At 41.9% G+C, this 27,157-nt stretch overlaps 1 protein-coding gene across 1 annotated transcript in view; it reads left to right on the top strand.

The window, feature by feature from the left end:
- Positions 1–27,157, top strand: part of SUCLG2 (succinate-CoA ligase GDP-forming subunit beta) — a 583,799-nt gene that overhangs the window by 103,760 nt on the left and 452,882 nt on the right. Inside the window, exon 3 of the mRNA XM_085624774.1 lies at positions 7,474–7,489. Coding sequence (XP_085480900.1) covers positions 7,474–7,489 — 16 coding nt within the window. The remainder of the gene's footprint in view (positions 1–7,473; positions 7,490–27,157) is intronic.

Here is a 27,157-nt window from a genome sequence, read left to right as displayed (position 1 = left end):
TCGAGCCCTCTCAGTCTGTACTGCAGCAGCCTGCCCAGCTTTTTCGCCTTTGTGACTGGGGCACTGGTATACATTGTTCAAAAAAAGTAGGGGCAGCAATCCTCAGATTCTTTCTCCCTTTCTCCAGAGGTTGCTAAGCCATTTTAGTTTGCCCTCCTAGGTCTATGCCTGACTGGTAGTAGGCAGAATGCATTTACTTGCCTGTTGGAGATCCATCGCTCTCATTCCTACCCTACATTCTTTCTGCACTGGAGTGATTCTCAGAGACACACTCTGCTATTCTGATGCAGGGAGTCGGCCTTCTATCCTGAAAGAGAACCATAAAGAGGGTACTCGATTCAGAGAAGTTTTTATTTAATGAGGACGGCTCTGAGGTTTCTTGGCCTTCTGGCCCCTTGTGTCCTCTGTATCCTGAATGGCTAAAACTCATTGGTCCCAGCATCAGGACTACCTCTCTAACACCATTTAGATCCTAAAAGGACACCTTGGGTACAGTGGTGGCAGGTAGATGTCAACCTGACCTGTAGCAGGCAACTCTCTCTTCCCTTACAAGCCAGAGTTTCTGTTTGTTCCTTTGTTAGCCCAGTAAGACCTTGCGTTGGGCGCTGTGAAAGCGTATTTGACAGCTTTTTCGGTTTTCCTATGTTTAACTGACCTACTTTCTCTGTGTAAGTCGCAAGTTTCAATACGTTTTATAAAAGGTTTGGTGCATCTGTTTCCCCAAAACTGTTATACCTCAGTGGGGCTGAATTTGTCCATGACATTTCTCATGTGCAGGTCTTTAGAGTCAATGCACAGCTGTTCCTCACAACTCTGGACGTTGAAAACCGTGTTCCTCATGATTACATCAGCATGTCACATGAGTGAATTACAGGCGCTCACGGTACAACCGCTTTATATCGCCTCCTTTCAGTTCAAACTGGTACTGAACAAGAGCGGTTCCTTTAGACGGTCCTTACTCCCTTCCACGCTAGCCAATCGATTACCCTGCAGCATTTTTTGCCCTCCCTCCCCTTGCAAGATGAGAAGAGACTCCATCAAGTTGACCCTAGGGGTGTGTTTGGCCATAATGATTTTTAACCCTGATATACTCAAGCTTCGAGGAAGGAGTATTGTATTGTAATTGCATTTATATAGCTCTTACTACCCTTGACGAGGCATCAAAGCGCTTTTTCGGCAAGTAGCACGCTACTCCGGAACCCATGAAGGATTAGTGTTTAATTAGTATAGTGAAATATGAAAGTAATTTGAGTGGTGGATAGGTTAGTCAGTTATTTGGATTCAGAAGGATAGCAGAGAAATAGAAGAGGGAAAAAGGTTTCCATTTATATAGAGCTTGTTACACCTGATTGGGTGTTGAAGCGCTTTTTTGGGCAAGTAGCACGCCACTACAGAACCCATAAAGTATTAGTGTTGAAATTAGTATAGTGAAATATGAAATTAATTAATTTGAGTGATGGATATGTTGGTCAGTTATTTGGATTGAGAAGGGTAGGGGAGAGAGAGAAGAGGGAAAAATGTTTGCTTTTATATAGCTCTTGTTACCCCACACTTATGAAAAATATATCAAGAATATTGATTCTGTGGCCATGTGGATGGTCTACAGATTAGACACTGAGGAAATGTGTGCATTTTAAGACTAAACTGTATCAGCCTGCGATAAAATATCAGGTAAAATCTCAGATGTGACCTAAAATAATTCAGCCATGAATTTGGGGGCTGTGGTTAATAAACACCAATGTAAGAGCTGAAGCCTCGTCCATTCCCCAACCCAGGTTGCACAGCCAATGTCACAATCAATTCAATTTTATTTAAGGTACAAGTGAAATTGATAAAAAAAATAATGCAATCCACTTCCAGCGACTTTTGGAAAGGAAAAATGTTAACCGTTTACATCACTGAGCGGAGCTGAGGAAAAATACAAATGCCCTTTACACAATACGATGTGATAACAATGGTTTTAAGCACTGCACACTGTCAACAACAATAGTGAATGAAGCACTTCTGAGATTCTGCGGGATAGATCCTTGGAGGCATCAAAATAACTGCTCCCGTGGAGTCATCTTACAAATTGCTTTGTCCCAGGCTCTCCTTATTCCATACTTTTTATACGTCATAATATTTCTCATCATGTAGAAGAAGCTGATACACACCACAAGTCTTCATCACTCATGAGGAACTGGGTCAAGACCGATCTGCACATGTCTGGGTCCGAACTAACATTTGTTTCATGCTAACGGAGCAAACATAAGTTACTCTTTTGGCTCGGGCGTTTTCATTCCTTTTGCTACAGATAGCGTTACATTGCTGAGATACAGGTCAAATACCCCATGTAGAATGCTTTATTCAAAATATTGATTGCAGAAGAGAGAATGTTTTTTTCTCAGTTGAGCCAGATAGCCTAGAACATCTCACTCTTGCATCCAGACTGCTCGTCTTGGACATCTCACTGTTGCATCCTCGCATGAATTCGTGCTAGAAGTTAGTGATGGTTTATGCAAGATGACTGTTCTCTGGTTCAGCTCCTTATTCACACTTCACTTTGAAAAAATCCAGTTATTTTAACTCCCGTTTCTTCTCCATTAAAGCTTTATAAACTATCCAAGCCTAAATATGAAAGACTTAATTCATTGTCTAACTTCAACCAATATCCTGTCTGCCTTTTTCCAAGCGTCATAGGATAAAATGCACTTGTAATAAGGTTTACAGGATATAATTCTCGTCTACGACAAAGGAACCAATCCGCCAACTCTAAATCTGGTCCTAAACCTGCATGCTATGTATCTGTCAGTAACCTATTTGCTTTTCAAACCATGCCTTCTAAACTTATGTCATCATTTGCTTACTGCTTGGCCTCAGCACACTGTTAATCCTGGTAATAACAATACACCTTAGCTGTATTTAGAGTTTATTTCCCTTAATATCTGCACAAGAATCCAAGTTCAAAAGCAGCATACTGCAGTTCTGAAATACGTGCACGTTTTCTGAAATGTGCCTCTTCACTGCATTTAATTGTGGCCTGTATAATACGTCTTCTGTGGTTTAGCCTACCGACTCTTCAACGGCAAGTCCTCAAAGAATATTTCAAGCAAATTTAACAAACAGGGAATAGACACAGCCACAGTACTCCCTTCACAGACGTTATCTAATGCAGAGCTAACCACATATTCCTTACAAATGGGCTTTCAAAAAACGAATCTCTACTTTATCTAGAACATGCATTTATTCTGGATATGGCGAAAAGTGAGTATTTGCTACCTTGATCTTTGGACAGAAATTTCAAGAGTATGGTAGTAGACCTACAAGGGATTTAAGATCTTACATCAGCCAAGTCCTTTTGAATTTAACTCCAACTCTATGTAAATTATACTTGTATGGACTTCCAACCAGCCCTCCTCACCCTTCGTTTGGTCTGTTATTGTACCATTCTCATTTTTCTTCCGTCCTCTAAAGCATAGAGCAGTGGATCAACCCACTTCAGCCACTATATCACTTCACTGACAGTGACGGCATTCTGACGTTTTGTAAGAGCGCATCCACACACAATGTAGTTCTCTTAAGTGCCATGGGCGTCTCTGTCTATGTGAGCTTTCTGAGCCCTAAAAAATATTTTTGCTTTTTGATATTTCTTTTTAGATTAATGAGGGTACTGCAGATTCCCAAACACTAACGTTTTGTAAAAATCATGACAAAACACCCACTGACAATGCCAAAAGGCTGGCTACCAAACCAATTCTATTGGTTTTGACAATGCATGTTCAAGATTGGAACAACAAAAGCCCACCCAGAGTCGAGGATACTAAGGCCAAAATAAGGTCTGGTTTAGTATATGAAAGAGGATAGGAGGAATGTTGTATGCTCTCTGTTTCAAATGCCACACGAGGCAGGGATCATCCAGGAAATTGGATTTGAGGCCTCGCTGACTGCTGTGTTGTGCCCCAGTGATAAGATGAGATAAACATTAAATTGATGCTGATCAACCATATTATTTATGTAATGTTGAAGAAAAGAACCTTCGCTTTTGTACAGTAAGGATTGGGTAACTCCTTAGCAGCAGCAAAAGTGTCTTTTGCCGTTTTGGAGGCATGGCATATGCACAACTGATAATTTAGGGGCAAACAAAGTATTTTTAGAAATCTTGAGTACAGCAAGATGAGAATTAACCTTAATCTCTGGAACCAGAAACATTGGGATTTATTCCTGATACTTCATAATAGGTTTCAAAAGACATTCTTCCTCTTAGTTCATATTGGAAAGTGTTCAAACGTATGGATAGCGTGTGATCTTTATCTGGAAGCTGCGAATAATACTAATTTATCTTTTGAAGTTTCGTTTGCTGAAGTACCCATGCATTTTAGAAGTGTGGTATGCTTTGACATAACTAATATCCTCAAGCCACACGAGAATGGGAAGAGATGACAAAGAATTTATCCAACTTCAAACACCCTTCAAGAGCTTCCCAACCAGACGTGGATAAAATAGTCCCTATTTTGAGGGTTCTGACAGTAACTGGACCGAAGGGATTACATCAATGAAGGTGCCTCATCATGAGTGTGAGGGATTATTACTGATAAGGTGTAACAAAATTCTCTCTAGTCAAACCTGTTAATTATAAATGCATTATACTTCATGCATGTTTCTTGCATGACCAAGTTGCACGATCATCTTCAAGAACAATGTGCTTGAGCATGAGATGTTTCGCTTAACAGCACATGAATAACTAGCAATATGCAGGACTTGCTACCTGAAAGAGTGCATGAAGTTGTCATGACGTTTTCTGGCAACCTTCTATCTCAACTTGCATGACCGTTATCAGATCCTGTTTGGAGGGTGGGAATCACCTACAGAGCAGACACGGGGATAGGGGCCACACCTGTAGTGGTTGGAGTTGTTTGTCACTTGTATCCTGGGGCCCATCCTATTATAGCTATACTATGCCTGTACTTCTCCTCCAGGTCCAGGCACACTCCTTCCCTCTCTAAGTTGGCAGATAAGCTTCTAAGTGCCAGGAAAACACTCCGCTTCTCCAGCAAGTTGTACAGATTTCAAGTGATGTCTTTTCACTTCTTGGAAACTAGTTGTCATGCAGACAGGAATCCTGGGCTCACATAGGCACTTCAAGTACTCTTTGGGGCACTCTTTTCCTTGGCCTGTGAAGCAGCTTAGAATTGGAACAAAGTGAGGTGGCTTAGGTCCCACTTTTATAATTATTTTCCAGGCAGGGAATGTTGAGCCATTATCTAAGCTTCTGGAAACGGTTTGAGATGGCTCCTTTTCATGTGATATTTTCTAGTTGTAGTGCAGACACAGCCTTTGTCTAAGGTGTTGGCTCCCACAGTGAGTAGTCTTGAAGCTGGCTTGAGACAGGAGTATCCAGAACGTGAGCACAATGAAGTGTGAAGCTCTGCATGTCTGCTATCATCCTTCCTGAAGTAGCATTAATGGAAAGACAAACAAGCATTTGAAATGCAGTAGGTCTGGCATTTACGCGAGACCTATTGCATTGCAAATTGTTGGCATCACGGACAACAAGAGGGAGAGGGGTGGGAGGAAGACACAGACAAAGGGAGGGTGGGGGGGAGAAGACACAGACAACGGGAGAAGACACAGACAACGGTATGGCAGGGGGAGAAGGCACAGACAATGGGAGGGTGGGGGAGAGAAGGCACGGACAACAGGAGGGGTGGTAAAGAAGGCACCAAAGCATGTAGTGCCTGCAGTAGGAGAACCTCATTAAAGAAAATAGTGCTCAAAGTCTAAATAACATGTACCGTTCACAACCAAAGTAAAGGGGCCAGTCGCCATGGGAGGTGACAAACGCGGTACTAAGGAGGGACTAACAAGCCTATTTACGAATCAGAAGCCAGCATTTAGGACAGACCGTGACACAAGCCAATGGCAAATATGGGCGGGGCTTCTATTCGCTATTCCACCACAACAAGTCTCACATGCGTGCTGGCTCTAGGCTCGACCTAAAAAGCAGGCCTTGCCTATGAACATCCCCACCTTTAAGCGAATCTGCTGACTCACCCCTCTTCCATCACCATATTACAGGACTCAGGAAGGTCTAATCAGCAGTTTCTTGTTAAAAGGTTCTTACAGGATTTCTAAAGGCAGCCTTGCCTCCATCTTCCCTCACATCAGTGTCTCGGTCTCCACCCTCAGGAATGCAAGTAGTGCACTTCCATTGGATTGGGAAGCCGTTTCAATTCCCCATATTGTGCCGTGTCTAACTAGGGGACATTAAAAATCGATCCTACTGGTTCCAGCAAATATACTTGTATTGCACAGTGTCCCACATATACCTAATGAATACATGCTTGTGGCATGCACATGAAATGTCAGCGCAAGAGTATATAGATGTTACACTGAATAGGAACTTTGACATAAGTATGACCACAGGTTGCTGTCCCTCCTAGTAGAGAAAAAAAGTCTACTCTGGACTATTACTTTTCAGATATTGTTTCGTCGCCACCACTGCTTTATTTCTGCAACCCGGGACATGACATGAATTGTGCTCACATGTCATAATAAAGTGCACCCCTCCATGCCACAGAACATTTTCTGGACCTTAGAATTACCATAGAGAGGCCTTATTGCAGGTTCTAGATTAGCATGCTGGCTGAGCCAACAAAATGGCAGGATGCCAGTTTCTCATGCAGTGAGGTGATCCCCACACAATGCAGGGGAAGCTGTTATACACCCAAATATGATACATTAGTCTAATAATTGTATGATGAATTAATAAATATATCAATATAGTAGAATTTGAGGGGGTGCCTAACAGCATGTAAGATTGAACTTGTAGTTGAACACTGTTTAATGCCTTGGGGTTAATAAAACGTACTTTAAGACTACATACATTTTCACTGACATCCCCAAGCATTAATGATAAACGAAGAACCAAATGCGTGGCATTAGCACAAAGACTGGCATTGGCATTTATATTTAGCTAGCAACTACTAACCCTGACAAGAATCTGAAGTGCTTTGCAGACTAACGGCACACTATTCCATGGGATTCTCAAACCACTACTTTTTGAGATGCAGGGAATTACTGGCTGCCTACTGATTGAAACACAGATATGTATGTGATTTGCAATTCTGTGCTTTCCTTCTGTAAACAAATGCAACACTTTACAATGCTTTTTACTTAGTTTAGTAAGGACTTAAAATCTCTCCAAGCCATCAGCACAAGAAATTTCTAACATTCTAGACACACGTGCTAACTTTATTAAGTTGATCCTGTAAAACTTCAAAACATTACATTTTTGCATGATTAGTTGCTATTGCTGTTTGTAAAAGCTCTTTTAAGTTGGGAATGTTAGGCTTGTGTTCTAAAAAGATTGTTTCTGAAATATTCTGGGCTTGGTTTTAAGAACTTCATATTGTTTCAAACGTTCTGGTATACAATTTCACCCTTCTGTAATTAGTACTGATTAAATGTTCCTGAAGTTCTTTTGGGAACATCAAGGCAATCAAAAGGGTTAGCATTTCTAATTTCAAAGTAAGGACATACATGTTTTTACTTCTAGTGTGCTTGTAGAGAAGATTGAATTTGCACTTTTTTTTATACAACAGTTAGTATTCTTTGATGAATGAGCTTTGTAAATTATATAATCCTGCTTAGTTTCCGAATACACTTGGGGTATCATTGAAAAAGGAAAGATAAACCATTATGTTACCATTGATTAAATTAATTCTTCTTGACCTAAATACACAAACAAACTGTTCTGGAGAAACAAAGCGTGTCAATCACAAAGAAGAACAAAGCCACTTAAGATCTCGGGGACTTGACTATTGTTTCTTATTTCTAGGAATATTGTACCAATCAACATGCTTTGTTTAGGAACATTTAATAATTAAGCGTTCCCTGCAAGTGAGTCTAGAGGGAGTTATGGTGTGAATATGAATTAACGTGAATCACTAACAGGACAGTTTTCCTCATTTTGAAACGTAGTACAAACCTTGCGATTGGTGGATTTTGTCATATTTTTCGAATTCCCTTTACAGTCTTATTGTGAATATAAAGAAACTGAATTGTTCTAATTTTTCCTAAGGGGGTTTCAGGCCACATAGTCATTTAATATTATTTTAGGGCGTTTGAATGCGCCTCGCATTATCTTGGTTCTTCGCTTTGTCAATCCAAGCCAGTCCAACTGTTTGCTCCTTGAATTGCCCTAATTCTGCAAGCTCATTTAGTTAGGACTAAGAGTGAGTAAGTTATACATTTCAAGGATTTGTTCAAGGCCGTGAGGGATATATGTGTGTCTGTCTTGTCTATTAAGGTAAGTAAGTTATTGTCCTAAATGTTCGCCATCCAGGTGCACTTCAAAGCTACAGCACAATTGGAAGTAGACCTGTCCGTTATACGTGCTAGCGCATGAATTGACAACAGATATTAACATGCCTTTCACCTTCACTTGCATTCAAGCCCCACTGTCTGCTCTGTTCTTAACCATGCTATCCCAAACTTTCATTCCGCACAAAAATTAAAAAAAACACAACTAAGGCAGAAATATTGAACTAGTGCTTCGGTCATGTGACATTTAATTCTACTTGCTACCGGTCTAGTTTCAACACCATATACAATGGCCTTATTGTAACAGTAAATACCCCAACTGGTGTATTAACACAATCCTGACTTTGTTTTAGAAGTGAGAGAACATACACGGGCTTTTGGTTGGCAGTGTCCAAGTGTTAGAGTTCAAAATTACCAGCAGATGAGCCCCCCGCCTGCCAAAAAAGGAAAAAGAAGGGGTAACCATCCGAAAATAGTTTAACTCTAGTAGTTAGTTAAGTTACTCAGTAAATATAATTTGTTGGCATGCAACATAATCCGTATTTTTCTTTTTACTGTTTAAGATACCTTTCTATGTGACAAATCCTCAATGCACAATAGTGTGGTAAACATAAGCTGGATCTTAGGGTTAGGTTAATAATGGATAGTAATAATAATAGATAGTTCAATTCAATAGTCTTAACTTGGTTTGATAATTCATGTTGGTTATTAGTGTTTTGAATTGGAACCATATTGCTCCAGCTCTCCTGTTCAATTACACAAGCAGCAGTGAGTTGTCCTACTGTACAGCTAGAGATGCTGCTTTGATTAGAAGCATTCCAGTAATTGTGTGTTTTGTCAGTCAGCAGGTGGCAGGGCATAGGATGTCAAGATTACAGGGGTATGCAGTCCCCTAGTAAGTATGGATTTGTCTGCTTAGGTCAGTTAAGTTCCACAGAATCTGCAGGGAACATTACTCTGTGGGAACAAATGCCCTCTCACACCTAGATAGGTGTCATGCTTCATCTTTGGGCTTTTGCTCCATGACGGGCAAGCGCTTGAATGCCTGACAGGCACCCCCAATGGGGGCTCTTTACCGGAGTGGTACAAAAGGGGGTGGTGATGGACGGAGCTTTAGAACCAATCAAACACTCACACCCAGTCAACAGATCTGGGTGTGATCCATCACCGATCTTTAGCCCACTCTGCCACCCCAGTTCAGACATGGCCATATGCAAATCAGTCTGACCCTGTGCCTCATGGGAACAGTCCAGCCCGAACTGCCAAGCCATGCCTTCCCTGGACCGGAAACAAGCTTCCTAGGACCGGTTTCTGGCATTTCAGCTGTCTTCAGCCAGGCTTGCTTGAATCCAGTGTCAAAGTGAGCAAGGGACTCACGTCTGAGCATACCCTGCCAACTTACGGCGAACAAAGCGGTACAAAAGGTGATGGACGGAGCATCAGAACCAATCAAACACTCACACCCAGTCAACAGATCTGGGTTTGATCCATTACCGGAGACATTTTTATAAGCCGTAAACATGTGAAAGAGTGGGATAAAAATAGGACAGGGGGTACTCTACAGAAATATTTTAATGATTGAGTCCTACTGCCTATGTTAAAATATGCGGTGCTGCCTACTAGAAGTAATTATCTAAGGTAGCTGAAGGTCAACATGCTTCAAGCCTAATTTAGTCATGTGAATGATCTAGCGGCTTTTCTTCAGGACCATAAAAATCTAATCTACACAGTGACTGGGGTTTCGATATGTGAGTTAATTTGTGTTACTCCCTACCACCTATACTTCTCGTTGTATCAATATAAGTAAATACATTTTTGAGTAGACCTGTAGTAAAGACACCATTTCACTGTTATCAAAAGAATTGACAATTTGAGACACCAAAGCATGCTCACATGTTCATGCTCACTCTGTAATGTGTCCCATGAATTAAAATGTGCAATTCACCAACACCACATGGAAGATAAAACATATGTCATAAAATTCCAACACACTCTGTTGATCAGTGAGGAACCTAACCCACTGAGGGTATAAATCAGGACTCCTCGAGTATTTTGCCTGGTGACACGCTTATTAGCATGCTGTAAAATATCAAAATACAGGGCCACTTGACCCATGTTAATGATCTGGCGAGTGAGCTGTTAAAGTGCACCGACATTCTGTTTTGGAAAAATAGAGTGGCTATGCAATACTTACGTACTCTTGTATATATATGCACACTAGAAGACCTACTCACACTGGCAACCTCAGAAGTGCCGAGTGTGGTGGGTCTCCAGTATTTAACCTGTCTTCCATCAGCATAAATTGGAAGCAGGTGTGTCTTGTGCAGTTGAGACACGGTTTCAAACACTAGAGCGGGAACACTGGGGTGGGGCATTCGGGGTCTGTGTTTTATTTTTAATGGGAGAGGAATCTTCTCTCCCATATATGTGCAAACGTGGTGGTCATTTTAACAAGGGGGCTCGAATCTGAGAAGTCATTGTGGGCTAACATTGTCAGTCCAGTCAATCTTAGTTTTAATTGTCGGATTGACATAAAAGCACATCTATTTTGATGACTTGACGTGGTTTTTTCAGTAGTGATTCAAATAATTTTTTTCCTTTGAACAATTATTTATTCTTTGAATAAGGATGGTACTGTAGATATACATGTGTACTAACTGTGATCTAATTTATATTTTGTGCCAAGGAATTTCATCATTGAGACCGATGAAAGGCGGAATAGCCATTGTTGTTCCCTTCTAATGACGGCATGCTGGTTCATGTTCGGGTATGCTTCTTGCACAGCCCATCGTGTATCCTCTGGAGTGTGTCATTCAATGAGTAAATGTATGCTCATTTCTGTATTGGATTTCTAGCAGCGTATTGTGCTGCGATGTTCTCTTATTCTCAATGTTACAGGGCGTATGTTCATCCCTACCTATTGTTTACCACAGAGACAAGTGATCAAGTAGACACAGTTCTTTGTGTTTCAATTGATGTGTGATTTTTGTGTCTGCATCTATTTACTCTTCAAAGGTATCTCCCTAGAGTTTTCTGTGAAAGTACAGGCGACACATGATCCACATGGGAAATGTCCTTTTACTGGGGGTAGTTCCCATAGTAATCTCTGGTCTAGCCCCTTATGGTCTCGTGGGCTTGTGTATTTGCATGTCCTTCAGATTAGCAGTTATTTTAAATGCAAACCTAGGTGGTGAGAAAGATAGTTGCCCAGTTTGTAAGATATTGCTCTCCGCACTTAGCCTTACTCTGCAACTTGACTCCATTTCGCTTACCCAGTCCGTCTCGGCTGTTGCCAGAGGAAAGACATTTTCGTTTTCCTACTTTCCTGCTTCGGGCTTGAAGCGCTCACTGTCAGGTGAGCAGGCTAGTGTTGCAACGGGGTGAAGGCATTTAAACCGGATGCCATAGCGGATGCGCGGCATGGGCGCGCCAAAGGCAAGTCCGTCTGCACCTGTCCGCGCCTGGACTGTGCCTTGTGCCAGAACCCCTGGCATTTTTACTAGCAAAGAGGCCCTGGGGCTGTTTTACACTAGAAACCAGCTTTTAAATTTGGCTAGTCAGGGTAACCTCTCATCCTGCACTTACTGCTTTGACTTTAATACTCTCTATTAAAGCAATACGAACTGCTGCTCCTCATGCCAATTTCATATAAATTCTCTTTCACCTTCTTATTACCTGTTTCAGGAACTGTCTTTGCTATCCTGTTCTTAGGATTTGTGTATTTATAGCGCAGTGAGCTCATCAGGATTCCTGATCAATGCTTGCTCTCTCATTAACAATAAAATAAAAGCTGCTGAGTTCATGAACACTTATAAGCCCAATTGGGTCTTTTTTACAGAGACCTGGTCCAAAAACTGCTCTGGCCCGACCTGATGGATGCTGTCCCCCCAGGATACCTAATTGAGTGACAGGATAGAGCTGGTAGAGTAGGAGGAGGGATAGCAGTAATCTATAAAAGTGATCATATCTGCAACCTTACTCCAGTCCATGACTCCAAACTTTGCGAAGCATCATTTTTCTCCTTACAAATTGGCCCTAATGAATCCTTCTTTGGTATTTTAGTCTATAGACTACCGGGCTTCAGGTCTACTTTCATCTCTATGTTTACACATGTATTAGAGCCCTATTTGGGTAAAAATAACCTTACAGTGCTAGATTTTAATTTTCGTCTGGAAAGTGACACCTCCAAGTATACCTTGACCATTAAAGAAATGATGGTTTATTGCTAGCTGTTCCAATTAGTCGCGGCGGCGACTCACAAAGCCGGCCATACTCTGGACGGTATGTTTACTAACGATGTCCGGCTGAAAGCAGTGAGCCCTCTCCCCCTTACTTGGACCAACCATCTGCGGTCCCTTTTTCTCTTTCCTGGTTTACCGTCCACAGTTCTCCTGCTGATAGCAAGAATTTACCTCCCAGAAGAAATTGAAAGGGACTTAGCGCAGAAGCCCTATCCTGCACCTTGAACAGTTGCAAATCAACAGTTCAGGAGGACACTGAGAATTTTTCACGTGGCTCACAGCATCTAGTGATATCCTGGACCAACTTAAGGCAATTCATTTAAGAAGAAAGCTGCCCACAGCACCATGGTTCTCTGAAAGACTCAGGCTCCTGAGACAGCCATGTCATCGCCAGGAACGAGTATGGTGTAAATCCTACCTTCTTTCTGAAAAAATGGCTTGTAAGGCTATGTTGGTCGAATACAAATCGGTCATCAAGGAGGAAAAATAGTTTTTCTGCAGCAATCAACTTGCTGCAGCTAAATCCTCCAAAGATCCTTTTAAGTTAATTAGCCATTTAACTGTCCCTTCAATTCCACCGCACTTAGAAAAATTCCAAAGAATTTTGTGACCGAATGGCTTCATTTTCCATTTTAAAGTGGTGGATATCTATAAAGCTCTAGTGCTCAATGACTCTAATTTCTCTGATATTTCAATTTCAGAGCCCCATATACCACTTGACTTGCAATGCAACCAGCCCATTCTAGATAACTCCTCAGCAAGTCTTTCACAGTTTACTCTACTGACACAGCATCAGACAAAATGTTATCTGCTTGATATCAAATCAGGCTCCCCACTAGACCCCTGTCCCCCCAATTTCTTACAACTAGGAGCCAAGAGTATTGTCCCCCGCCTTACGGAAACTATCAACAAAGTCATTGCATCTGGATATTTTCCTTCAATATGAAAAAAGGCAATAGTTAAGCCGTTGCTTAAAAAAGCCAATTTGGATCCGAGAGAACCTAAAAATTACCGTCCAATCTCCTTTCTACCTGTATCTGACAAAATTCATGAAAAACATCTCAATTCTCAATTATCTCGAACAATTGCAACTCCTTGACACTTTCCAATTTGGATTTAGGAGCAACCATGGGACAGAAACAGCATTAGTATCTGCAGTCCATAACATCCATTCCATGGCGGATGTGGGGGAGGCTGCAGTGTTAGTCTTTCTGGACCTATCTGCAGCTTTAGATACCGCCTACTCGACCTCCTTGAAGAGCGGCTCCAGCAGCTAGGAGTGATAGATTCTGCACTCAAACTTCTGGCGTCTTATCTCAACGATAGATCTCAAATGATAATGGTGAAACAGTACTGCTTGGACTCCATAATGTTGCCTTGTGGGGTGCTGCAGGGCTCTTCCCTGAGCTCTACCCGTTTCAATTTGTATGTCTAACCACTAGCACAACTCATTAGATTTTTTGGGCTCCAATCCTTGTCCTATGCTGATGACACCCAAATCATCGCGTCTTATCTCAAAGGATCTCAATGCAACTGCCTCTAATTTTAAAATCTGTATGCTGGCAGTTGCCACTTGGATGGAGAGAAATGACCTATGTTTGAATGGGGACAAAGATTTTTGGCAGGCAACCTTCCGTATGGTCCAATCTGTGGTGGCCAGACAGGTTAGAGAATTTACCTACCCCAATGGACTCCGCAAAAGACGTTGGAGTACTGATTGACACAAAATTATCCTTTAACTTACAGGTAAACAGGACAGTTTCGACCTGTTCTTGGATAATTAAATTCCTGAGAAAAGTATTTCCCTTTTTTACTATTCAGGCATGAAAGCAGGTAACTTTTGCACTTGTTATGTTCAGACTGGAATATTGTGTCGCTCTTTATCCGGACATTAACAAGAAAGTCCTTGTGAAACTGCAGCTAGTCCAGAATGCAGCTGCCAGACGGATTCTTGATGTCCTGAAATTTTAGTCTGTCTCTGTAGGGATTCGTAAACTTCATTGACTTCCTGTTACCAAGCGAATTACCTTAAAGACTCTTTGCTTGGTCCTTAACAGCAGAGGCCCTGAACAACTCAGGGATCGATTTCACCGCTATACCCCCCTCCCAGCTCCCCCACTCCCCCCAGACGGTCTTCAAGAAAATATCTTCTAATGATACCTAGGTACAAGAGATCACGATGTGGAGGCAGAGCTTTCTCAGTGGCGGCATCCACATTGTGGAACTCCCCCATCAGTTTCTAGCCTTCAATTCCACACCTTATTCCGTAAGGCTTTAATGACCTGGCTGTACACTCATTAACAGCCACTAGCTAGCTTTTATTTCTCTTCTTCCAGAGACTATTTTGCTATTAGTGCCTTGACGCCTTTTGACAGTTGTTGCACTCTGTAAACCTTTTTCATTTATTTTCTTTTATTGACTCTGAATTATTGTTCTTAATTAAGCACTCATTGGAAGCAGTGCCCTTGTGTAGTTTCCAAAGGACGATGACCCCAGAATAGAGATAAACCAAGTCAAATCAAACTTACACCAGACAAGGTTCAAAGTTAAAACAATGAGGGGTTATTTATGTATGTAGGCATCATTACAGAAGGCAAAAATACTCAATTTAAATCAAAACACAAATAATTCCCAAGATGCAAATATTTGGAAATTAGGATAATAGAGTGTGGGCCATATTCTAGTATTATTCTAATAATAGATAAGACTAGATACAGGCTAGCCGCTAGCACAAAGCAAAATGTGTCATTGTTCAAACTGTCCTAAGGATTGCTCAGTTCGAAGCAAAGAACGTTTGTAAAAATCTCGAAGTACAAAGTCAATAGACAGACCAGCATATAATCTCTTTTCTAAGAAAAGCCAAATGTAACTTGGCTCACATCCCAAAACAGCATGTTATATAGGTTTTTGAAATCACATGGGCAGCATGGTGTGAAACAAATTATATATCACTATGTCCAGTGGTAAAATAGAAAACATATCACATGGAAAATAAAAACACAATCTTTCATTAAAAATGAGTAGTGGCCACATTAAAAACTAGTGAATAGTCCTGTTGAACATAACAAAAACACATTTGAAATTACATGTGCACCCTGTGCAAGCCAGAGAAGTGATCTTGTAAAGATTTGGTTAAGCTCTGCTCCTTCTTTCAGGAACAATAGGTGCACAAAAAGAATACAATGGAAGGCACAAGAGAGGTCAGACCTTAAAGCTGCTTGAATTAAGGATATTTTACAAAATTCTGAATGAAGGACACATTCTAACTCGATCTGCACAGAGTGACAAGAAAACACTATTTTAAAAACATGTGCAACGTACAGCAAATGCAAGTGAAGTTGAAGCCTGGTAATGTCAACTTTAAAAGCTTTGCTACGTCAAACACGGCTCAATTTATGACTTATTCATATTAAACACGTCATTTGTTCATTTGAAATTCATGTTTACTCGCAGTCTCTCTTGTTCTACTGGTAATGCAGTAAATCCCAAAATTCTCATTGTGTGTTTTATTTTTTTTAGATGCCAGTGAATTTACTCTCTTTCAGGTGATCAAGGGCTATTGCGGGCCTCAACTCTTCTTCTCTGAGCTGGAGACAGGGTGCAGGGAAAGATCAGACGCTCCATCTTCTTTGCGACAGTGTTTTGCAGTGACCATACCTTGGTCTCCCTCTTTTGCTAAATGTTTTTTTCTTCTCTGAGACTACAGTCTGACCGTTTGAGAGCCTGGTAAATAATGGGGTGGGCAGTGCCTATGGTACACTGTAGAAACCTTTGGCTACTGGCAACTGTGGGACTCACCCCCATAATGCAGTAGCCTATCCATATGTACCCAAGCACTCCTATCTCCCCCACCCCTTTCACACTAAGCGAATAGAGGAGAGCAAATCTTGATATGGTATATGGCTTTTTTCTAAGAGCACGCCATAACGCATTGTCCCCACTTTAGTGCGCATTTAAAAACGGTCTGTACCCTAAGACTATTAATTTGCTGCCACAAACTATTGTTTGTCATGCAGATGGCGGACATTCATGTTTAAAGAAGTTCCACTTGTACTGGACCCCTGCAGTTTAATAGGGTCTCAAATTCTGCAAGGAAGCAACTCAAACTATGCACATCATCTGTTTGTCATGTTGTTCATGACCAGGGTCACCTGCGTAGTGACACATGCGGGGCATGTCAGAATGATGGAATAAGCAGCAGAACAGAACAACGGCTACTTCATCAGGGGCTTTCATCAGTTAACTTTGTTTGACTGCATATATAATTTCCTATGAAACATAGGCGTTACTTATATGCAACATGCGTAAGTAACTGGGCTTTATTTGAACTCATTCAAACAATTTCCTTAATTGTAAATGTTCATGTCATCGGCTGGCTAAATTCACGTGAAAATATTTTTCACTCCTGGTAACCCATCTCGGTAGGCTAGCCTAATGTTCCAACCCAATCATTGTGTGACATTAAAAAAAAAAAGCGATAAATAAATTCGCATTTAATGGCGTTCAGTATTTCTCTACATCCCACTCAGGAAGAAAACGCTTTGATGTGACGATGGTGGAAGGCTAGAGCTGTTTTCTGAGACTAATGATGTAGGATAATTATGTCATTGCTATTTTACCCCATGAAGAGCTGTGTATAATTAATGCAGCGTCTAGGAGTATCGCAACATGAAAGCTCTTTTAACATAAACAATTTGCGAACAGATCATTGAAGAAAACCAGGAGCATTCCTTTAATTAAAAGAAAATATGCTGGCACGTTCCTCTACAGGTTGATGCCATTTTCAAGTCCATGTAAAATGCAACAGAGGCAAGGATTTGTACATGACCGATTATAGAAAATTCCGAAGTTCACATGTACACAGTAGCTACCGGCCTTCATTCTGCTGTTGCCGAATAGCAAGTGTAGCTACTTGCGTAATTTAATGGAAAGGCGCTGAGGCTTACATTATTGTTCAGCTTCATTTGTCACTCACCATATGTAACAAACTATTACATTCATGAAAGGTTTTAGCCCAAATTCTGATAGAGAATTCTAGCCAGAAATTCCTCACTTTTTGGATGTTCCCATGCATCAGACTGGATCTGGAAACTTTTCAACAGTACCTCTGTGGGCCGGAAGGTGGCACTTATTGGCTCTGCACTAAAGTCGGTCTGCTCCAGATGTGACATGCAGAGCCTATATAGGTGCCACTCCTGATCGCTGACGTCTGTCCCTGTCTTTCCGCACCACCAGACATAGATCCGGAGCTCCCTTTGTGAGACTTTTGACACAATTTATTTCTTCAGCGTGCAAAAGATGCCCCCCCCCCCAAAAAAAAAAGAAATGACAGGTTTCAAGACCTGTAGGGACTGTTGCAGATGTCTGTGATGGATCCCCATCATATGTGGCTGTGGAGTCTGGGGTTGAGTCATGAGTCCAAGGTCGGCAGTGAATGTTCAACGATGAATCTGAAGGTCTTCGGGGCCACAAAGCAGAGCTTTACACTGCCAAACAGAAAGATTTCCTGCCGGAATCGTTCCAAGTCACCCTCCACATCTAAAATTCGATCTCGCTCCTGGAAATGACAGAGCCGCTCCAGAAGCCGGTCTTTGTTGTGCTCTAAATCCTCAGGTGAGCGAAAGAATCCCAAGAAATAGAATCAGGATTCTGCTCACTCACGCCACTTGCATTCACCTGAGCAGGCCTGGGAGAAGGGCCATACTTCTCAATCGCACTCTCAATGTTGGACAAATTTGGAGCCAATACCTCAGGTGGTTCTGGCACAACCCGAGTTTCTGGGCCTTCAGCCATGCTGCACCAGATTGAAGAGTTCCACGCAGCCATGCTCTGTCACTTTAGTACCTTGCTGACCCTCTCCTCCTGGAATACCGCCAGCAGGTGTGCCCTGGGTGTCAGCGGGACCCTTCAAGCCTGTCTTAACTACTGCTCCTTTCCTGATCCCACTTCCAGTGCCATGAACTAGGAAGGCCCCGGGCATCTTGATGCCGATGATGATGCGGACTCCATTGACGCCCAGATAGTTCTTTCCGATACCACGTCGACGCCGGCCTGACTTTGATTCAATTTGCCCCGAATCCACCTGAGACGCAACTTCCCCCATTTGATTGGCCACCTTCACAAGGCAGACAATACTCTTTTCATTCTCTTTAGGCAACAGATTCTGATAATGACTGCGACCTAGGTGATGAGTTTTGTCAGCCCTACCAGGATGACCATTGGTGTGAGGTTTTGCAGAGCTGAATAGGGGTTAAAAATAGAGGTTTTGTTATGCAGCTTATTGGTTATGCGTTGTATAGGCCGGGAGGGACCTTTTATGACCCTGCTTTAGGTAGGGTAGGATTGGCGGGGGGCTTGTGCCTAATTTGCAGGGAGGATGGTGAAACAACATGTGTAAGGCTTTATATGTGGTTGTGCAACAAAAAACCAATAAAATATGTTTAAAAAAAAAAAGGGAGGTTTTGCAGGAGGCTGCCATGGTGATGCTCAGTGAGGACAAACGTCTTCACCTCCGGCTCCCAACCTTGAAGGTTAAGACAAATCTCTTGACAGTGGTCAAGATTCAAGATTTGTATTTAATTTGAAATAAGTCCTCTACAGAGAACAATACATTTCAAAAGTACATTCAATTTAAAAGAATGATATGACCACATCAAAACAGTTTTAAAAAGCACTTAAAAAATGTAAACAAGTTATGATAAACAAATTCATCAAGCGGGATTTTAAAAAGCGATTAAGGCCTTGTATCAAATTTATATTATGTCTGGTGCGAATAGGGTTTAAATGCTGGGTCTGGCCTGGACCAGTGTTGGATATGGGCATTTAAACAGTACATGCACACCATCACATAAAACGCATATACTTGTGGTATTTTCACAGGTGTTCCATTTAGAAGTAAATGCTTTTAAAGGTAGAATCCCTAGCCGCAATAAAATAATACAACACTGGAGCCAGTGACCAAAGGTGAAGCCAATATAACATTGCTGGGATTTAAATTCTATTAATTCTGGATAGTGTTCATAATCTTTTAGTTGTGAGCAGTGTTTAACATCGAGATCATAACTTATTCTCGGGGTCAGGCGTTTTAAAAAGAGCCTCAAATGAACAGGTGTCCATGATTTCAAAAGTGCTAATGTACAATTCGATGAGTAAAGTGCTGTAGTTAATTTTTGTTCAAAGGATATTGCCATGATTTGTTCCTAAAAGTCTCCATTTTTAATAAACATCGTAAGGTTCCCTGTTCAGCGCGTAGAATATTATAAGCCCATCTTATGAAATTGGTGATGGCTCTAGCACAAGAACTAACTAGAGAAAGCTCGAGGTGCAAGGCTTGAGCTGGAACTGCTTGATTGACTTTTATCAGTTTACGGAGGATATCCCCTTCTTTTATTTTTACTTGATGCCATTTTTTTATTGCAATATATTCCAGGGCAAAGGTTGGATAGGTGGAATTTTCGAACTATAAACCTCTAAAAGGGAGTGACAGTGTCTGTTGGCGGTGGTCTATCCACCAGGGCAGACATTTTTGGAGCCCCTTCTTCATTCAACGAGGCACTGACTGATACCTTATTGGGGGCTTGGGCCAAGTAATGCTCTGGCCCTCCGGTCAATCGACAGATTTCTAGGTGCCATCACTCTTCCCCAAGCGACCCAGCTTTTTTTTCAGATCACCCCTCACCTGAAAGCCTAGTGGTGCAAGCCTCTGCCAGCCACTCTAATCCCAACACATTTGCTACTGCTCCCCTAATATGGGTTCTCTAAGCGGGTGCAAACATTTGGTAAACATGTATTTTCCTGTACCAGCTCTTTGGGATTCAGTAGCAGAAGTTCTCCTCGGTGCGTCTGAAGACCTTCACCCTATGTTTTGTTAAATGATTCAAGATGGTCATGATTCAAGTTCATGATTCGTTCTAGCTTGGACACCACCGATTCCATCAGGCAAGCCAAAGACACCAGTGTTGCAATTCTCCGCCATAGGTGGCTCTGATCAACTGGGTTCTCCAGTAATGTTTAGTTCTCCCTGATAGACATGCTCTTTAATGGTACATGCCTGTTTGGGGAAAGAGGCGGCTTCCACTCTTTAGCATTTTAAGGAGAGCAGGGCTGCTGTTAGCTCTCTGGGCCTCTCCTCCCTATCTCTCCAACCGCAACAGCTCCACCACTCCTATCGTGACTTGGGGTGAGGCGTCCCTAATCACCAGCCTATCCATCGTCAACAGGGAATGCAGCAGTTTTGAGGTCGAGGTGCCCACCACTCCCTTAACCAAGGTCAGCATGCCTCCCAGTTTACTGCTACCCTTGCAGACCCACCTGCCAAGCCTCTTTAGTGTGGCTTTACTGGAGCACAGCCACCCAGAGGTTATGCCTTATCTGTCCTTTCTCACTGCATTTTCTACCTCCCCCCTCCCCCCCCCCCCCCCCCTGCCCCCCCAGTGACTGACAGAGAACCATCTCTCCATTTTGCAGCAGGAAGTGCAATCCCTTTTGGCTAAAGGGGCTTTTGCCAGAAGTAGGATGTGTTTGTTAATCCTTCTACTTTCTGGTGTCTAGGCTATTTGGGTTTTATTCACCATGTGATCACCTGAGCACAAAGCACCTATTTTGAAACATACTGCTAATATACGCTATATTGTATACTGAATATACGGGTCCAGCCTTATCTTTCTTCTTCCTGTCATAAATGCATATGATCAGTTCTAGCATTAATTAATTACCAAAATAGATCATTATTGGACATTGTTCCACTTGGAACCTCTGTTTATTTGTCTGTATGCCTCTGGTACCGGGCGTTTTTTTGGCTGCCCTTTTTCTTAAAGAACTTCTACATAGATTGTACCTAAGACTACTGGGTGGACAATGTGCTATTTATGGAATTCTCTGGAGCAAAACAAATCAAGGACAGTGCAGAAGAGAGCCATCTTGTGCTGTTTTATGCTCTGCTATGCACTGGCCATAAAGCATATTCTACCAGGGCTAAAGCTGCTACAACTGCGTTAGCAATACATTAGCATGCAGAGTCCCTGTCCTGGACATTTGCCAGGCAACTACTATTGTCTGGACCATCAGGTTTGCTGACAGGGGCATTTTGCAGGCTCAGTACTGCAGGACTTTCTGGTTTAAGTCCTTTCATAGATACACCTAGCTACTGGTTGGGTATCTATTCAAAAGATAAGGAATCTGCGGCTAGACTTCACTAGAAGAAGAACACAGATTTCTCACCAACCCGCCTGTCCTCCCCATTCTGTGATTAGCTTCTATCCATTATTAAGATCCAAAGTCTAGGCCTTTGCAAACCGGTCTACCAATTTGCTTTTGAGGCTCTGTGCCTGGGGAGCGTGGACAGTCTGGAAAGGAACTGACGTAGGCATACAGGAGTGACACCTATATAGGCTCCGCACTCTCTTCCGGAGTGGATTAACAATTGTGCATAGCCACATAGTACCACCTTCAGGCATGCAGAGATACTGCTGAAAGGTTCCTGGATCCATTCTGATGCATGGGAAATATAGATAGAGACTCTAGCAGAAAGAGTGTCACCAAAGGTATGAACTTGTACTTCCATTCTCCTGTCTTTCTTTTCTATTCATCTTCAGTTAATATGAATTGTTTGGCAGAGGAGCCTCCGGGGCTGGCAGCGGATTGGGATTCAGACTGTTGTGCTGTGATGGGATAGAGGTAGCAAGCGGTTGGTGGCTGGTTAAAGTCTTTCACCGCAGTGTGGCGGCTCCAAATGCCACACTTCAAGGACAGTCATTAATGTCTTTACAGTGGCCTCGCTGGGAGCTGGTGTCAGAAATGAAAAGCTTCCCCACCCGACAAAGTTGCTCCTTAACACCAGACCATCAGTGGATCTGCTGGTCAATTCACAGGTTCATCAGTATGTTGGTATATGTTGCGTACTGTATTTAAGGTAGCTGACCAAAGTAACATAACTGTTCAACACACATTATATGTAATACAGGTATGCCATTCTGTGTGTATGAAAATGCAAAACAAATTATCATACTAATTATGTCAATTTATATAGCACTCAATACAAACATAATTAAAGGTTCTAATTTATTGTCCAACCTAATGGCAGTTGTGGACCCTAAGAGGTGAAAGTTTGAGTTGAAACATTCAAGAATTCAAAATATTCCATGTAGGTTACTTGCAAACTTTGCAAGGGGTGAATAAACCACTAACCAACTGATATATTTTACCAGGATAGAAAAGATGTGTCCTCTCAGTTACACATGCTCTCAGCAACAAAGGCATTAACCCCTTGTGCTATCATAACAGACTTCAAACGTGATCTGCAGGCTGCATACTCTGTAGCTCACACACTAATCTACTGTGGTGGCTCCTCCGCAATGGTGGACGAGCGCCGTCCCACTGCCTGGCTCAGGGCCAGAAAATGTAAATTAAAATGATGTTCTTGCATCGTTTTAATTTACTTTTGCCGGCTCTTAGCCAGCACTTTTGGGAGGGGCGGGCCGAGGTATGGGAGGGGTGTGGAGGAGTGCTAGTGCACTCCACTCCCTAAGTGCGCATATGTGTTTTGGCCGGCCGTCTCAGGCCGACCAAAACACACAAGTGCACTTAGGATTTCTCCAGCCCAGCTGCATTGAGCAGCCGGGCTGGAGAAACCCCACAGACTCCCCGGTCTCAGCGTGGTGTCTTTTTTGCCTGGAGCAGCCGGCGGCAAAAGTTTTTTTTAAGTTTCTATATTCAATCCACCCTACAGGACCCTACCCGCCCACCATCCTAAGTTTATGGTGGCCACCGCTGCTAATCTTCTATTTATTAACAATTCAAAAGCGTGACTGTAGAGACCTTTGGCTAGCGCTTGAGCTACCCGAGCCATCCTAGCATAGCAGAGGTTTGCCAGATACACCTGAATCTCTGCAGGAGGGGCCTTAAGTGGATCAGAAAAGCAACGCTTGTGCTCTTCTACCATAAAACTGGACTGAGTTTGTTTTCAGCAGATTCGGACATCTTTGTTGAATGAAATGTCAGAATACAGTTTTTAAAATTGTGTTTCGTTTGTAACAAAGCAAACGTTTCAACAGTTTCTGTATAGCTCTTTTCATTGTCAATATCTTTGGCAGCAGAGTTTGTAAATGTAATGCATAGTTACTGGCTGTCCTTCCGCTGTCACTGATGCTTCCACGGTGCCTCTGTCGCTCATAGTTCCCATTTTCTTGACTGTTCTCTCTTTCTGCCTACAACCCCTATCCATCCCCCTCCTATTTATGGGCTCTGTTGGAGTTTATATGTTTTAGATTCCAGAACAGTGGGCAACTTTTACATAGTGATTTGCACCTGAGGAAAGGTAAGAGTGATCAGTTTTGGTTGCTTTTTATAAGTCTATTAACGGGGGAGATTGTGAGTGTGGGATGTTAACGTTTTTATTCTTAATAGTGCTGACTATAATTATGCAAACATTTAAAGCACGCCAACTTGATTTAGCAGTACTTTGCCATTTAGATGAGTGGTTGTTGTCCGTTTTTGTGTGTTTAAACAGTTTTCTTTTCTTACATTTGTTATTTTCATTCCCAAATTCTTAAGGATTTCAAGATGCCCTTGGTATTAGCTCTACCTGTCCTCTGGCCAAGCTGGTATAATTTTTTTTCGTGTTTAGCTGTGCAGAATCCTGTTCCATGTGTAGGCAGAGTGCAGTTGGGCATGCATCTTGCTCACTCTTGGTCCTACAGCATGGCAGTGGCTGGTTCTTGCATTGGTTTCGTTAATGCTAATATAGGCAAGGTACAAGACTTTCTTTGAACTTCCTGGTTAGAAATGCTAGCTTTTTTCGTTTACGTTGGTTGTCTGACCGGTGGTTTGTTACTGTTAGCTATAAGGTAGCATAAGGGCCTTCTCTTGAGGAGCTGCCATTTTCATGTGAATAGTGACCCACACACAAGTTGTCTCTGTCCAGTGTTCTGACCGTTCAAGCTCCCCCTTCTGTTTATACCCCCAAGAGTGACTGTATTGCTAGGCTACCCTTGATACTCCGATGGAAGTCTTGGAACTAACCCCAAATATTCGAGAAGCTGATTTTCTATTCTAACTCCAGACCTCGAATATTGGGGGAGGGAGTGTTTTTGAGCATTGCTGTTGTTTTGGCAAAAGGGGAGATTAAAAATACATGCCAGACTGTGCACATGATGACATGCTCTCGTGTGCACACCAGAGACTGATTTGCATTTGTAAACAGAAAGCCCAAACAGAACCTGGGCACTGGTTATTTGTCAGTAGGAGGTTAACACCAGTGACATCTAAGTTAACATTCTAATATGAGACAAGTAAAACATTATTTATTTCATACATTTGTAATCTGGTCAATTTTTAATGTAGTTCTATTTGAATGTTGCATAAGTTTGAGTGCACACTGTCTGCATTGCTAGTCCACATTCCTCGTCTGGAGAAACAGGCATTGAACTGTTTGTCATGAGGATTGTCTCTTGGTTCAGAAGCCATGCATAAAACGAGGTTAAGTTGAGGCAGGTGAACACAACAATTTGGAGGCCAGTGTACCCCTCTCTCGTTCACCATATTTTCAAAAATATTGTATACTTCCCAACCCCCATGTTCTTGAAGAGGAAGAGATCTGTTGGTCAGCAATTGCTGACAGAATGTTTTGCGACAGTTTCTTAGTTTACTCAAAAACCTTCTAAAAATGAACCATTTTGAAGAACTACTTAATCCTGGTGAAGTAAAAGCATGCATTGCAAAGGACTGAGTCTGTATACAGGTAGATTCATGCTGCTTCCTGGCAAACTTTATCCTAAATGATGTGGTATTACAAGCCAATATCATAAGTATATCATTAGTGCAGATTGGCCGAAAGGCTAGCACGCATTTAAGGTTCGTGGTGAATAGGGATAAGATAAATCTTCATTGTCTTTCAGTTTTGTATTCTGAGGACCTCCAACGACTGGTGTAGGAGATGATATCATGCATTCTAAGGCCGTATCTTTTCACAGGAACGTGGGCCAGAGTTGTGAAGTACTGCATGTTATAAATGTTCTTCCAGTGGCTGGCCCATCCACTTTACAACATTAACTGCTCTCAAAATTGGATCTTCACATTATGCAACCTATGATCAAGACATTTTGAAAATGTAATAGATTCAGAAACAATTGCATATATGGTTGGTTTTTTTATATACTAGTGTTAGCATTCTGTGAATTGGTCCTGACATACTCACTTTTCTGGTTAATTGCAGAGTAAACCCTGTGAATGGTTCTGAAAACAAGCTGCCATTACACATGACCGAGCCAATAGAAACCTTTTTTGACATCACTGTGTTTATTCAAATGATGCTCCTTTGGATAGTTCAATTAGCATGTTGATAAAACTGGTCTGAAATTGACTGAGTAGGTAGTCATTAAAAGTGCCCTAGACATTAGATGAAGGCTGTTCCGTGAAGAATGCATCACACAGGTGGTTGTGGAGATTTTTAACTTCATCCCGAGATGTGGATGTTTTTCTCTTCTGACTGGGGAAACGAGTAGTAGATTCTCCAGTCATGGACAAGTCTTGACACATTCTTTCCCTTTTTCTCCTCTCAGTCGTCCACTGATTTTGTTAGACATTTTGCGAGGAAGAACAAGCGTGCATGATACTTGACCTTTTCTCTCTTAGTCAAATCTGGAAATGTGTGGGTCAGAGAGGTTTTCAAGTTCACAAATTCAATGATGCACAAAACTGATCAGTGTTTTTTATGGTAAGGCGCTATCTGGTACTGTCCGGTTCAACCCCCTCACATGTTCTACATGTATATTTCAGAGAAGTACCTCAGGCAGTGTTGGGGCTACATCAAGAGGAGATTTGTAGACTTTGCCAACTTTATATTGCTACTTATAAACCTCATACAGACTCAGAACATATTCTTGGTACTGTCTAAAAATAATACTGTATTTGGGTATTCAAATGGGATGTATACAAAACCTTTATCAGAACACTATATTTTTGCTGGGACAGTTGTGTTACACCGGGCCTATACTTACCCCACATATCCTCTCTCCAGTAAAGCCTTAGATTGATAGCGCACACCTAGCTAGTGAATCAGTGACGCTTAAGTGACCTCCACTTTTGCTTGTGGACTCTGTATGTGAAGGTATGATTGTTAGGGATGTGGAGGTATCTGTCATTTAGAATGATCTGTGGAACCTGTATTTAAACACTTTGCAGAATTTAGTCTGACAATTATCACATCTACATTTGACTCATAATAATGCTAGATTGTGGAACTACTATATATGTTTTATGGAATGAGCCCTAGTAAATCTTTTCTTGTTGGAGTCCTCCAGCACCTACTTTGAAGGCTGGCACAACTTTCCTGAGCTTTAGCTCTAGTATTCTAATGTCCTTGGGCCATCCCAGACGGCCCATATACTTTGAGTCCTCAGTTGTTACTGCAGACTTTGGGGGTCATGTAGCTTCACTGAAAATTCTTTAAGTGTATTATTTTCATTACTAACCATGGTTTTAAGAAATAAAATATGGGATTCAGTGTCCTATTGATACTTTGAAACCTAGAGCATTGTATGCTCTAATATTTTATAGCCCCATGTATACCTCCACTGTCTTTTCAAATGTGCTATAATAACTGCAAATTCTTGGCCTCA

The sequence above is a fragment of the Triturus cristatus genome, chromosome 9 (genome assembly GCF_964204655.1).
Source record: "Triturus cristatus chromosome 9, aTriCri1.1, whole genome shotgun sequence".
Taxonomy (NCBI): domain Eukaryota; kingdom Metazoa; phylum Chordata; class Amphibia; order Caudata; family Salamandridae; genus Triturus; species Triturus cristatus.
Note: the sequence above shows the minus strand (reverse complement) of the source record. Positions and strands in the feature narration are given on the sequence as shown.